Source organism: Lynx rufus, unplaced genomic scaffold (genome assembly GCF_022079265.1).
Source record: "Lynx rufus isolate CCGP_SWC_20201006 ecotype Redwood Valley unplaced genomic scaffold, mLynRuf1.p SCAF_6, whole genome shotgun sequence".
Classification (NCBI taxonomy): Eukaryota; Metazoa; Chordata; class Mammalia; order Carnivora; family Felidae; genus Lynx; species Lynx rufus.
In genome coordinates this window covers 39,053,666-39,069,293 of record NW_025814878.1, presented here as the reverse complement: position 1 = coordinate 39,069,293, position 15,628 = coordinate 39,053,666, and the positions used below count along the sequence as shown (strand labels likewise).

The window sequence follows — 15,628 nt, the reverse complement described above, 5'->3', positions numbered from 1 at the left end:
TTTGAATTTTCATTAAATCAAATAAATGTGTTTTTAAGAAGTACTTAAGTTGATGGGGTGCGCGGCCAGGTGGCTCAGTCGGTTAAGCATCCTACTCCAGCTCGGATCATGATCTCACAGTTCATGGGTTCGAGCCCTGCATCGGGCTCTGTGCTGACAGCTCAGAGCCTGGAGTCTGCTTCAGATTCTGTGTCTCCCTCTCTCTCTGACCCTCTCCCACTCACACTCTGTGTCTCTCTCTCTCAAAAATAAACATTAAAAAAATTTTTTTTGAATACTTAAGTTGATACGCTTGCTAGAGAAATATATATATAACAGATATTCTAGCCTTTTATTTTATTCCAACTTGTGATTTGGCTCATCTGTTGTAAACTGGTAAGACTTTTATTCATTCTGTGTGTTCCTTCTAATACATCAAAAAATATCCCCCATCCCCCACCCAAAGAAGTCTATTTTACTCTTAAATGCCCAGGAGGTCAAACCCAGTCCCAATCTTATCTCAACATTTGAATGTTTGAATGTCCTTGGAGAAAAGGCAATTCTAGGAGGTGATGTGGACTAGGTCATGTGATTCATTTACAATGAAAATTAATTTTTTAAAGAAATCCAATATAAATAAGACAAAAAAAAAACGGAAAGCAAATCACAAACATATATGGAATGATCCAGTTTTAGTTTTATTTTAAAACTTGTGTGTAGGTGAATAAATGTACACAAAAGATCTGGAAGAATATGGAACACACTGATAGTATCTGTTACCTTTGAAAATAAAGCAAGAATTAAAGAAGGGAAAATAAAGGGAGATTTCACTTTTTGTTCTATTTAATACTATATAGGTTCAAATTTTTCAAAGACCACAAATTTAATGATATTTGAAATACAAATTTGCTTTTAAAATTATGTTCACCTTTATGCTTTTTTAAATGTGCGTTTATTACTTTTTAAAAAAAATTGGCGAAGTAGAAGAAATACACAGAATAACTGACACTAAGGAAAAGTTGTATAACCTTTTTTAGTTCTTTTTCTGTTTTTTTTAAAGTTTATTTATTTATTTTGAGAGACAGAGTGGGGGAGAGCCAGAGAGAAAAGGAGAGAGAGAACCCCAAGCAGGCTCTACACCAGCAGCCCAGAGCCCGATGTGGGGAAAGGCTTGAATTCACGACTGCATGATCATGACTAAACCAAGAGTCAGACATTTAACTGACTGAGCTATCCAGGTGCCCCTCTCTTTGTTTTTCATTTATATCTGTCTCACAGATTTTCTGGTTCAAGATTACTGTCTGAGCACACAAAGTTATATTCTCTCCCTTTCAAGTCTCAACAAAATGACAGTAGAAACTCATGGCAATGAAAATTACAGGACCATCAGAGAAAAAAATTGCAAGAAAATCCCAGAAGGTGGAAAATAAAGGGCTAATTATTGAAGCAGAACAGAATACGTGGCATAAAATACAAGTCTGGAAATGTAGCACAGGGAGTTCATTTAGGAAAACATCAAAGAAGGTGTAACCTCAGAAATATCAGGTACAAAAGCAGGCTAAAAACAGGAACCTTAACCGAAAATCTATATATGCGCTGTTTTGTTGAACAAAATTGAGCATCCAGTAAATACCAGTTCCTATTCTATGACAGAATAAACAAACCCAAAATAAAGCAAGGGTGTGGGTACAAAACTGTGAGGGTGGCAGTAGAAGCAACACTGTTTTAGATAAGCCAGCGAAATCTGAGGAAAGGGACACAAAAAAGAGATCAAGGAAGGAGAACACAAATCGTTTTAAAATCAATGATGGTAATGCAAAGAACTGCACTAAGCAATTTAAAAGTCATGCTGTTAAATCTTCATAATACATAAAAACAAGTTATCTCCAAATGAGAGATGAAAAATATAAGGCTGAAATGAGAAATTATTCAAGGTTGCAAAGATAATTACATGACAACAGGTTTAAACACAGCGTCAGCTCTTAACTACCATATTAGTAAGAGCAGTCATTAAATCTTTTGGGAATTAATTTACTCATTTATATAATGGTCTAATTAATTATATTTTCTCTAAAGACCCATCCAATTCTAACACTATGACTACTACCAAAAGAAAATAATCCTACTTACCATTTACGGCTTAAGATAACAGACCATTAGTATGCTGAAAGCTTGAAAAAAGTCTCTATAATGGGACATTTTCTTTAATACTTCAGGAATATCACCAGCTTCCCGCTGAAGGACTCTAAAACAAATGTCAGTAGTAGTACATGTAGAATACTATACTAAAATGTTATTTCAGATCAATCAAGTAAAAAAACTCCACTAGACAACTGCCAATATACCCTGTCAATTTCACTTCAAGAGACAAAAATATGAATAAAACCTAAACAGACTTACAATAAAATCAACAGTTCTAAGAGTATCCATTTATAAACTAAATAAGGCTGTGAAAACAGGATATAAAATCTTATATTTAGGGAACATAAAAAAGAAAGTTAAAGAAATAGAGGTACCATATACTTAAATTATATTAATGTTTCAATTTAACAAAAGAATACTTGTCTTACAATTATTATTTTTTACAATTCACACTCCTATTTATTATTTATCTGCCCCTTCACCACCTTGTATATGTTTCCTTCCTTTCCTTGAGTTGTATGTTTTAAATAGTCAACTAACAACAGATGCAAGACCATAATGAAATCAATATTCAATGCAACTACTAGCAAAGTTATGGCAAACAGTAATAGTTAAGATTTTTATTAACATCTGTGAGGAAACACTGGTGAGATAATGGAAAGAACACACTCTTCCCTATATTTACTACTAAACGCAACTAAAAGCCCTAGACATTATATGTAAAACAAACATAAGACTAAAAGTTGGAGAAAATATGGCAGACCAGCTAAGAAACTCAGGACCCAAAGAACGAGACAGTGAATTCCTTGAGTTTTCTTTTTGCCACCCAGCTTTGAAGCTGAAAACAAACAAACAAACAAACAAAAAAACAGCCACCCGAAAGAACCATGGGCATGGCCCAAAAAAGTCCCAGAAAAGCCTGTTCTCCCTAGCCAATGGACCAGGAAAGAGGAAGCCTAAAATGACAGAAATTTTCCAGACAGTAAACACTCTTCTCCAGCCAAACACCATACAAAAAACTGCAGCCCTACTTCCACTCACACCAACAAAAGTAAGTGGAGAGCCTAGACTTCAATCTTGCCATGCTATAACAAAGTTCTCTAAAATAGCCTCACCAGGGTAATTCCAAAGAAGGCCAAGTAGAGAGACATGATTTTCATCCCTGTCTGGCAGTATGGATAACCACTATGCACATATATATTCTTAGGTTATAGCAGAGGGGCCTGCCTAACAGAGAGGCTCAACATTCACCATCTCCCAGCAATACAGAGGTCACACACAAATGGTGTCAGTAATGATGACCTGAAAACCTGGACTTCTACCCCCATCTAGCAGTAACAAGGCACTCCCCTCCAAACTCGTCAGGTATCAACAGAGGCCAAGTGGGGAACCTAGACTTCTAGCTCCATCTGGCAGTAAGGAAGTAGTACCCCTCCTCATTTCACATGCCAGAGCAGTATCTTACAAAATCAGCTAATAGGAAAGGTTTAAACATACTAATAAACATTTAAAATAATTTTATATTACATATACTTATGTGTTTATAATTATAAGACATGTGATAAAAGTATAAATGTAACAATATTTGCCATGTAGTAAATAAATCTAGAATCTCATAACTGTACAAAATACTCCAAATTTCAGTTGAAAATCATTTGCCATACAAAGAATAAATTCCCAAAATAAATGCAAAAATAAATAAATAGATGTCAACACCAAGATAACAGAATTGTTAAGAACTCTCTGGTAAGGATTTTAAAGAAATCATTATGAAATTGTTTTGACGAACAATACAGGCATGCCTGAAACAAATGACAACAAAGCATCAGCTAAGAAATAAAACACATAAAAATAAATAAATAAATAAATAAATAAATAAATAAATAAATAAATATTTTAGAGCTGAAAAGTACAGTAACAAAAATAAGCTCAGCAGATGGGCTCACCATTAGAATGGAGTGGACCCCCCACCCCAAAAAAAATCAGTGAACTGGAAGACAAAATAATAAAAAGTACCCAGTCTAAATAACAAATAAAAAATTGGAGAAGGAGGAAAAAAAGGAACAGAGTATCAGAAGCCTGTAGGACAATAACAAAAGATTTATGATTTGTTCCATCAGAGTCCTGGAAGGAAAGAGGGAAAGACTCAAGTAATCAAAGAAAATAATGGTTGGACACTTCCCAGGTTTGGCAGGAAGTTCAGATTCAAGAGGCTGTACAAATCCCAAATAGGAAAAACCCAAAGAAATCCACCCAAAGACATGTGATACTTAATTTCTAAAGTCTGAAAACAAAGAAAATAATTTTTAGAGTAGCCAGAGGAAAATGACAAGAGATCTGCCATCAGACCATGGAGGCCAGAAAGAAATGGCACAATACTTTTCAAGTACTAAAAAAAAAAAAAAAAAAAAAAAGTCAAACTAGAATTGAATACCCAATGAAATTATCCTTCACGAATCAAGGGAAAATCAAGACATTCTCAGTTGAAAAGAAATTCAGGTAATTTGTATCCTAAAAAATGGCTAAACCAAAAGGAAACAATAAAAAGAACCTTAAAATATAAAGGAAAAAATAACACAGAAAGCAAATATAGGCTGTCTGTTTGCTCTTGAGTTTCCTAAATTATGTTTGATGGTTGAAGTAAATATTATGACACTAATATAGTTATTAATATATAAAGAGATAATATTTGAAACAATTCTATTATAAGTGGGAGATGGTAAAAGGATTCTATACTCCACTCAAACTGTTAAAGTAAGTTATTTACATTACATATATATATATATATATATATATACACACACACACATATACCTAGAGCAATCACTAGAAGAGCTATACAAAGACACTTAAAAATACTAAAGGGGCACCTGAGGGGTTCAGTCGGTTAGCTGTCTGACTCATGATCTCATAGTTCATGGGTTCGAGCTTCACACTGGGCTCCATGCTGATAGCGCAGAGCCTGCTTGGGAGTCTCAATCTCCGTCTCTCTCTGCCCCTCCCCGTTCACATGTGCACATGCACATGCACACACATTCTAATAAAGTTTTTTAAAAAATACTTTAGATAAATCCAAGTGGAATTCTAAAAATGTTCCAGCAATGCATAGGAAAGCAGGAATATGAAAAAAGAAAAAGGACAGAGAACTTAAGTATCAATAAATCAATAATTCCATTAAATGTAAATGGCCTAAATATACCAATTAAAAGACCGAAATCAGCAGAGTGAATTGTAACTCATGATCCAACTGTATGTTGTCATAAGTAACTTCAACTATAATGATACAGATGGTTGAAAGTAAAAAAATGGAAAGCATTTACCATTTAAACATTAATCAAAGGAAAGCCACAGCAGCTATATAAATATCAGATAAAGCAGACTTCAGTACAAAAAAATTACCAGAGACAGGATTACTATATAATGATAAAAGGGCCAATCCACCAAGAATACACAGAAATCCTAAATGTATATGCACCAAGCACCAGAGCTACAATATATGAAACAAAAATTTAAAGAAGCAACCAAAGTATACAAATCCACAATTATAGTTGAGACTTTAAAAATCTGCTCTCTCAACAACTGGCTGAATAGCTTCATAGAAAATCAAAGATATAGAAAAAAAACACCACTACCAACATGACCTAATCAATATTTATAGAACATTTAACCCAACAACAACAAAATACACATTCTTTTCAAGTGCCCACAGAAGATATACAAAATAAACATATGCTAAGACCTAAAAGAAACCTCAAAAAATTTAAAAGAATTGAAATCAGATGTTTCTGACCACAACGCAATCAAACTTGAATTAATAAGAAAAAGATGACAGAAAACACCAAACACTTTGAAACTAAACAACATACTACTAAATAACTAAGGTCAAAAGGAAGTCTCAAGGTAAATTAAGAAAATACAATAAACTAAATGAGAACACAGCATATCAAAATTTGTGGGACAAAGCCAAAACAGTACTCAGAAAAAATTATAGCACCAAATGCATACATCTAAAAGAGGGAAAGTTTCAAATCACTAACCAGATTAATCTCCCACCTTAAAAATTTAGAAAAGAAGTAAAATAAACCCAAAGCAAAAGGAAATAAATTAATAAATAGCAGAAATCACTGAACTGAATTAATGAAAGAACTGATCCTTTGAAAAGATCAATAAAACCGACAAATTGCTACCAAGACTAAAAAAGAAAAAAGAAAAGATAACACAAATTAACAATACCAGAAATGGAACAAGGGGTATCACTACAGAGGCTGCAGACATCAAGAGATAATAAGGAAAAGCTATGAACAACTCTATACACATAAATTTGACAACTAAGACAAAACAGACCACTTCCCTTGGGGTTGAGCAGGTACTATCATAATTTATTCAATTTCAAAGAGATAATTTGAATAACCCTATAACTATTAAGGAAACTGAATTCATTATTTTAAAACTATGAAAAAAGAAATCTCTAGGATCAGATTATTTCACTGAAGAGTGCTACCAAACATCTACAGAATATCATTCCATACATTTCTCTTCCAGAAAATAGGAGAGAATATTTTCCAATTCATTTTATAAAGCTAGTATTATCCTGACATCAAAACAGGATAAGACAGTTCCTTCAAAAAAGAAAACTACAGACAAATATCTCTATGGATACACAGAAAAATTCCTTAACAAAATACAAATAGAATTCAGCAATATATGTAAAGAATTATACATTATGACCAAGTGAAGTTTATTCCAGGGATGGAAAGCTGGCTCACCATTTGAAAAATCAAGCAATAAAACTTGCCACCATATCAACAAGCTAAAGAAGAATATCATTTATCAAGTGATGTAGACAAAGCATTTGCAAAATCTAATACCCATTCATTAAAAAAAAAAAAAATCTCAGCAATTTGAGGGAAACTTCCTCAAACTGATAAATGGCATCTACGAAAAACCTACAACTAACAGTTGTTACACAGCTACTTAACAGTGGAAGACTAAGCACTTTATCTGTAAGATCAGGAAAAAGACAAGAACGTCTAGTCCTACTACTCATCTTCAACACTGTTCTGGATGGTCTGGTCACTGCAATAAGTGAAGGAAAGGAAATAAAAGGCATATAGATTGGAAAGGAAGAAAATCCCTATTTACTAATGGCATGATTGTGCATAGAGTAAATCCCAAGAAATCTACCAAAAAAAAAAAAAACCTCGTAGAACTAAAGAGTGAGTTCAGCAATGTCACAAAATAAATATACAAAAATCAACTTTACTTCTATTGTAATAACAACATATGGACACCAAAATTGGAAATACAATGCCACTGACAATCACTCAAAAAAAAAAATAAAAAATGAAATATTCAGGTATAAATCTAACAAAACATGTACAACATTGGTGAGTAAAGTTAAAATCTAAATAAATGGAGAACTATACCACGTTAATGGACTAGAAAACTGAAGAGAGTAAATATGTCAATTCTGCCCAAGGTGATATATAGATAACACAATTCCTATAAAATTCTCAGCAAAATTTTTGGTACATATAGACAAAATTATTAAAACATATAGAAAAGCAAAGGAATGAAGATAGCAAAAACTGTTCTGAAAAAGAATAAAATGGGAATAATTATTCTACCCAATTTCAAGACTTATTGGGCAGAGAACATGAACTTCAATCTTAGTTGTACGAAAAGATTAAGTCACCATGTTTCGGTTTTCAACATCTTGTACATTCTAAGACAGGTTTGACCCTTGTCTGGCTCCAAAGAGGTAACCTATAAACCCTTAGAATATCCTGCTTAATAAGAGTGTCTTTGTTTACCTGGGGACCTTGGGTTGCTTCATATGGTCTATGCTAATAATGCGATTTATGGTGGAAGGCTTGAATCATGTGATACCAGCTTGACCTCTCAAGGACTACAGAGTGAGATAATCCACACATGGAGTCAACCATGCCAACATAACCAAACCATAATAAAAATCCTGGACACCAAGGCTTGGGTGGAACTTGCCTGGTTAGCAAAACTCTGTATGTGCTGTCACAAATCACTGCTGGGAGAATTAAGCAGACACAATTCCACTGGGAGAAGACAATGCAAGTTTGGGCCTAGTGTCTCCTAGATCCTGCCCTTTGCTTCTTTCTCTATGGCTGATTCCATTAGTATGACAGCTCTTCTGAGTTCTGTGATTCCTTAAAGCAAATCACTGGTATGAAGGGTGGTCTTGGAGACACCCAAACATACTTACTTTATAAAAATTTAACTCAAAAATGGATCATGGAATTAAATGGAAAAGAAAAAAATGATAAAAATTTAAGAAAAAAATTAAGAGAATATCTTCAAGATCTGGGACTAGGCAAAGAGTTCTTAGACTTGACCCTATAAGCAAAATCCATATAGAAAAAAACCACACTAAACATCCAATTTTATGTTTAAGCAAAAGACACTTTTAGAGAATAAAAAGACAAGCTACAGAGTGGAAGAATATATTTGCAAACCATATAGCCAACAAAGGGTTAGTATCCGAAATACATAAAGAACTCTCAAAACTCAACAGTAAAATAAAGGAAATAATCTGATTAAAACATGGGCAAAAGACATGAAGAAACATACCAACAAAGAGAATAGAGTTGGAAAATAAGCATGTGAAGAAATTGTCCAACATTATTAACCTTGAAGGAAATGAAAATTAAAACCACAGTGATACCACTACATTCTCATCAGAAAGGCCAGAATTTAAAAACCACCAAGGTTGAAAACCAAGGTCCCCAGGTAAACAAAGACACTCTTATTAAGCAGGATATTCCAAGAGTTTAGAGGTTACCTCTTTGGAGCCAGACAAGGGTCAAACCTGTCTTAGAATGTACAAGATGTTGAAAACCGAAACATGGTGACTTAATCTTTTCGTACAACTAAGATTCAAGTTCATTTTTTTTGCCCAATGCAGGGCACTTGGGCGGCTCAGTCAGTTGTGTCTGACTTCAGCCCAGGTCATGATCTCATGGTTCGTGGGTTCGAGCCCCATGTCAAGCTCTGTGCTAACAGCTCAGAGTCTGGAGCCTGCTTCAAATTCTGTATCTTCCTCTTTCTTTGCCCCTCCCCCATTTGCGCGCACGCGCACTCTCTCTCTCTCTCTCTCTCTCAAAAGTAAATAAAACAGGCAAACCATAAGAGACTCTTAAATACTGAGAGCAAACTGAGGGTTGATGGGGGTTGGGGAGAGGGGAAAGTGAGTGATGGGCATTGAGGAGGGCACCTGTTGGGATGAGCACTGGGTATTGTATGGAAACCAATTTGACAATAAATGATATTTAATATAAAAAAAAACATTAAAAAATATTAAAAGAAAAATACTTAAAAAAAACCCACCAATACTAGCTAGAATGAAGAAAAAACTAGATCCTTCACGATGATCCATGAAATGGAAATGAAATAATCACTCTGAAAAACAGTGTGACAATTTCTTTAAAAACTAAACATACAACTTCCATACAACCAGCAACTTCATTCCTAAATGTTTACCACAGAGAAATGAAGACATATGTTTATACCAAAACCTGCACATGAATGCTTATAGCACATATGAATGCTTATAGCAGCTTTATTCCCAATAGTTGAAACTGAAAAGTATCTTTCAGTGGGTAAATGGTGAAGCAAAATGTGGTCTATCTAATGCCACCAATGCCAAATACTACTTAGCAATAAACTATTGACATACACAACAACCTGAATCGTAAAAAAAAAAAAAAAAAAAAAATTAAAGGGTTACATACTGTATGATTCCTCTTATACAGCATTCTTGAAATGAAAAAGTTATAAAAATAGAGAATAGATTAGTGGATTCCAAGAGTTAAGGGAGATGGGGGAGCATGAGCAACACGAAGTATACACTGCAGTGATAGAAATGTTCTGTATTTTGACTGTATCAATATCCTGGTTGTGATACCATAGTGTAGAGTTTTGCAAGATATTACCATGGGTGGGGGTTGGAGGTACTGAATAAAGAATGCATAAAATCTCTGCACTATCTCTTAAAATTGGATGTGAATCTACAATTATCTCAAAATAACTAGTTTAAAAGTGAATGAGGGAAAAACTAAAATGATCAGAGAAAGAATTTTGATATATAACAACACTGAACATTATTAAATATTCAAACACTACTTTATAATTTCTTATTTTAGAACAACGAAATACATCCCTTAAATGTTCTCAATGACAACCATTCTGAAGGCTCATGTCTAAACACTCAGAATTTCCGCTCACCTTCCACGCTGTCAGAACAAGAAGTTCCAATGCCGGTGTCACCACTGTCAGAAGTTATACTATGTCTCCTGATATGATTATTTCGATGGTTGGATGGAACAGCTGTGGCCTGCCACAATGACTCATTACCAGGTAACCATGCTGATGAGGAATAATCTGGGCCTACAAAGGAAAGTATGCAAATGTTAGCATATTTACAATGTCTATGAGTAGACAGATCTTTTTTGACCTTAGAAAAAATACATATAAACTAAAAAAAGAAAAAAAAAAGGTTATTTTTTGTCCCAAATAATTAAAATAGATCAGTGATATCTAAGATTCATCAAATAAACTTACATATCATACACCTAAAAATTCAATGCTGATTTAGCAGCTTCCTCTGCTGAAGGACTCTGATTTCCCCTTACAGGTATTTAACTTTTAATTAAACACGTACTGCTGCCTTGTTAAAACTTTCAGATCAGGGGGTGTTTGGGTGGCTCAGTTGGTTGAGCATCCTACTTCTGCTCATACTTTGTGAGCTGGAGCCCCGCTTTGAGTTTTGTGCAATTAGCACAGAGCCTGCTTCAAATTCTCTGTCTCCCTCTCTCTGCCCCTCTCCCACTCATGCTCTCTCTCTCAAAAATAAATAAACATTAAAAAAAATAATAAAATAAAATGTCAAATCGGGATGCCTGGGTGGCTCAGTCAATTGAGCATCTGACTCGATTTCAGCTCAGGTCACAATCCCAGGGTGGTGGGATCAAGCCTCACATGTGGCTTTGTACTGAGCGTGGCACCTACTTAGGATTCTCTCTCTCTTCCTCTACCCCGATACCCCACTCACAGTCTCTCTAAAATTAAAAATAAAAAAATAAAATAAAATAAAATGTCAAATCTATCTATCTGTCTATAAATGCCAGCACTCTGCTCTGGAATATTTGATATGCAGGCATCTATCATTCCACACAGAGGCATTAGCTGAGAATGGAGGTCCAGGGAAAGCCTAATTGAATCATACCGCATGATAATTTAAGTGCAATATGCTAATGGAAAATAAATCTTTTTTTTTTCTATTACATACTTATCACTTAACATTTAAAATTATCGCGTATTTATTTCTTTAGTTACATTTTGGTAAAAGTTAAACACCATAACATCTTGGCTCTCTGCTCTATTTTCCCTTGAGTTATATTAAATCTTTATTTTTTAGCTAACATCACTTTTCAATGTTCTCCCAGTCTTTATTTTTACTTATCTTTTCCATTTTTAATTTTTATTTGCCTTTTGTGGTTTCATCCTTCATTTTACTTTTCTGCATACTTCATTAATTAGTATCCATTACAATGCCACACAAAGTATATCTGTGAACCAGTACCAGTCTGTGAACTATTTATTACTAGTTTACAAAAGTTAGTATGATCTGAAAGAGCAATTTTGAATCTGTTGAATTTTATATAAAAGCTATAGAAGCACATATCTTTATGAATGGCTAACACAGTGATTCTCAAATTGGAGCCTGAAGACTTGTGGAAGTTAACAAGTTCTATATAAGAATTTGGGGCTTTCATTTCAATGCATCCTTAAAAAATTAATAAGCACATTACAGATGATCTGAGTAATTTTAATGCCCACATTTGTGTTTCATGTTCACGAGTACAGCTACTTCTAAGTAAAGAGCAAATAACACATGGGGCACTTATCATGATATGAAACAAGACATCTTCACAGGATTACAAACTGGCACAGTATTGAAACTGGCACCCAAGTGCCCTTTAGTAGCCTTTAGAAAAAATAAAGTTTTTAGATTTCAACATAAGGATCACAGAAAGATAAACATGTCCATAAAATGAATTAAATCATTTTACCACACCTTCAGGATAGCCATTCTTTATATTAATATTAAAAAATCAAAATTCATAAACAGATTAATAATAAAACCAGAACTGAAGCTGGTTTCTACCAATATTAATTCCAACATTAAATCTTTAGTTTTAATAAAACATTATGTCATGTTAATATTAGTTTGAATTTCTATTTACATGTAATTTATAAATTAAATGTTTTGGTTTCATAGATATATAAAACAAATAAGTAGGGGCGCCTGGGTGGCGCAGTCGGTTAAGCGTCCGACTTCAGCCAGGTCACGATCTCGCGGTCCGGGAGTTCGAGCCCCGCGTCGGGCTCTGGGCTGATGGCTCAGAGCCTGGAGCCTGTTTCTGATTCTGTGTCTCCCTCTCTCTCTGCCCCTCCCCCGTTCATGCTCTGTCTCTCTCTGTCCCAAAAATAAATAAACGTTGAAAAAAAAAATAAAACAAAACAAATAAGTAGCCTTGAAAACCATATACATTTAAACTAACTAAAAATTTAAAATATTGACCAGAGACACTTCTACAAGCTTTGATGTCCAGAACAACCACTTAAAACTCTGTAGGTTCCAGACCTCTCTCTGAATGGGACTTACTTTAATTCACTTAATTAATTACTCACCTATAAAAGCACCAAGTGAAAGTATTCTGTAACCAGGCCTGTTCTCTGATCTGCCTATAATCTATACCAAAATGGTTGCTTCAATCGGCTCCTCAGGTAATATCCCCTGTATATGAACTCAAAGTCCTGTCTAAACCATTATCAAAAAGGGTAACCAGTCCACTACTTTCTCTCCCATATGCAAACCTATTGGAGAAATATTTTTCAGAAATACCCAGCAAATAGCATAAATAGGCTGGGAGTACATGTAAATGCCAAATAAAGATATGAAACAATGTCCAATCTTACTAACCGAGAAATTAAAAAATAAAGGTTTAGATTTTTAAAATTATAGTTGTTCCTTGAACAACAATGGGTTTGAACTGAGCGACTCCCCTTATATGTGGAATTTTTTAAGTAAACATATCAGAAAACTTCCTGGAGATTTGTGACAGTATGAAAAAACTTGCAGACACACCAAGTAGCCTAGAAATAACAAAAAACTTATGAAAAAGTTAGGTTTGTCATGAACACATAAAATATATGTAGATGCTAGTCCTATTTTATCATTTACTCCCATAAAATATATAAAAATCCTATTACAAAAAGTTACAATTTATCAGAACTTACATAAACACTTCCACAACATACATGGTGCCATTCAAAGAGAAATGTAAATAAATGCAAAGATGTAATAATAAATCATAACTGCATAAAATTAACTGTAGTAGACAGTATACTGCTGTAATGATTTTACAGCCACTTGTTGCTATTGCAGTGAACTCACTTGTTAAGAGCATCCATTTAAAAAGCCATGTGAAGGTAATCATCTCTAGTATGTGTAGCACAATAAACTGATCTCTCATGGATCTCACATAGTTTTCATAGTTCATGTTTTGTGCAATAACATAAACTTTCAACGCCATGCGGCCCATATGAAGTATCACTGGTGATGCTAGAAATGCTCCCAAGAAGCAGAAAAGTCAGGACATTAGAAAGAAAAAGGTGAATGCTTGATATGTACTACCGTTTGAGTACATATAGTTGCTTTCTATTTCTAGATAAATGAATCCAATATCAAGACCATTGTGAAAGAAAGAAAGAAAGAAAGAAAGAAAGAAAGAAAGAAAGAAAGAAAGAAAGAAAAGGAAATTTGCGAAGCTGCTGCTGCAGCTACACCAGCAGGAGAGCAAAAATATGGGAAACTTTATGAATTTTTTTTTTCTTGATTTGAAAATACAGCTTGTAGGTGGGTGCAAAACGCCATAAGAATGGCCTACCTATAGACTCTAGATTGATTTGAGAAAAAGCAAAGTCTCATTACAGTACATGACAACTTAAGGCAAAGGAAGGTGAAGGATATAAAACTGAAGAATTTAATACCAGCACAGGATGGTTTGATAATTTGAGAAAGAAGTTTGGCTTTAAAGATGTCAAGATAACAGGAGAAGCGGCTTCTGAGACCAAGAGGCAGCAGAGGAGCTCCCAAACACCATTACAAAAACCACTGACGAGAAAGGATATCTGCCTGAACGGCAGACAAATGTATCCTACTCTGGAAAAAAATTTCCACAAAGGATATTTATTAGTAAGGAAGAGGAACGAGCACCAAATTTAATGCAGGAAGGGATAGGCTGACTCTATTGTTTTGTGCAAATGCAGTCAGGTGTATGATCAGGACTGTCCTTGTCTGTAAAGCTGCTAACCCCCAGGCCTTGAAGGAAAAAGGTAACCATCAGCAGCCAGACTTTTGGTTGCAGAACAGGCTGAACAAGAACGCTTTTTCTAGACTGGTTCCACTGATGCTTTGTCCCTGAAGTCAGGAAGTACCTTGCCAGTAAGGGATTGCTTTTCAAAGCCCTTTTGGTATTGGACAATGCCCCTGACCACCTAGAACCTTATGAGTTGAACACCAAAGATATCAAAGTGGCTTACCTGTCCCTAATACAAGGTCTGTAATTCAGCCTCTAGATCAAGAGGTCATAAGGACCTTTAAGATTCATTTTGCATGGTTCCCTATGGAAAGCATTGAAAACATTATGGAAGAGAACCCCAAAAGAGAGGATATCATAAAAGTCTGGAAGGATTACACCATTTAAGATACCAACATCGTTACAGAAAAAGCTGTGAAAGCCATCGACCCTGAAACAATAAATTCCTGCTGGAGAAAACAGTGTCAAGATGTTACACATAACTTCACAGGATTAACGACAGAGCCAGTCAAAGGAATCGCGAAACAGATGTGGATATGGCAAAATAGGTGGGAAATTAAGGCTTTCAAGATACGGGTCTTGAGGAAATTCAAAAGCAAATAGATACCACAACAGAGAAATTAACAGAAGATGGTTTGATAGAGATGAGTGCTTCTAAACCAATGCCAGACAACGAAAAAGACGACATAGAAGCATTGTCAGAAAACAAACTGCCATTAAACAATCAGGCAGAACGGTTCTGATTACTCAAGACTGCTTTGACTTCTTTTACAACATGGCCTTTCCATGATACAAGCACTAAAACTAAGGCAAATGGTAGAAAAGTCACTTGTACTGTATAGAAACATTTTTGAGAAAGCGAAAAAGTCAGACCAAAATTATGATGTATTTATGTAAAGTTATACCAAGTTTCCTTGCCTCTACTGTCTTCCCTTTCACCTCCTCCACCTCTACTACTCCTGAGAAAGCAAGACCCTCCTTTTTTTCCTTCTCCTCCCCATTCAACATGAAACACAACACAGATGAAGACCTTTATGATGATCCACTTCCACTTAATGAATAGAAATAATCATCATGCCATACAGTTAAAA

At 34.7% G+C, this 15,628-nt stretch overlaps 1 protein-coding gene across 2 annotated transcripts in view; it reads right to left on the bottom strand.

Annotated features, from left to right (window-relative positions):
• CEP85L (centrosomal protein 85 like) overlaps positions 1–15,628 on the bottom strand; it is a 171,524-nt gene that overhangs the window by 142,826 nt on the left and 13,070 nt on the right. Inside the window, exon 2 of one of the 2 annotated variants that reach the window (XM_047102456.1) lies at positions 10,378–10,539. In XM_047102456.1, the coding sequence (XP_046958412.1) occupies positions 10,378–10,539 (162 nt within the window). Of the gene's footprint in view, positions 1–2,109; positions 2,183–10,377; positions 10,540–15,628 lie in introns of those variants that run through there. The other variant, XM_047102457.1, reaches the window with a different exon arrangement.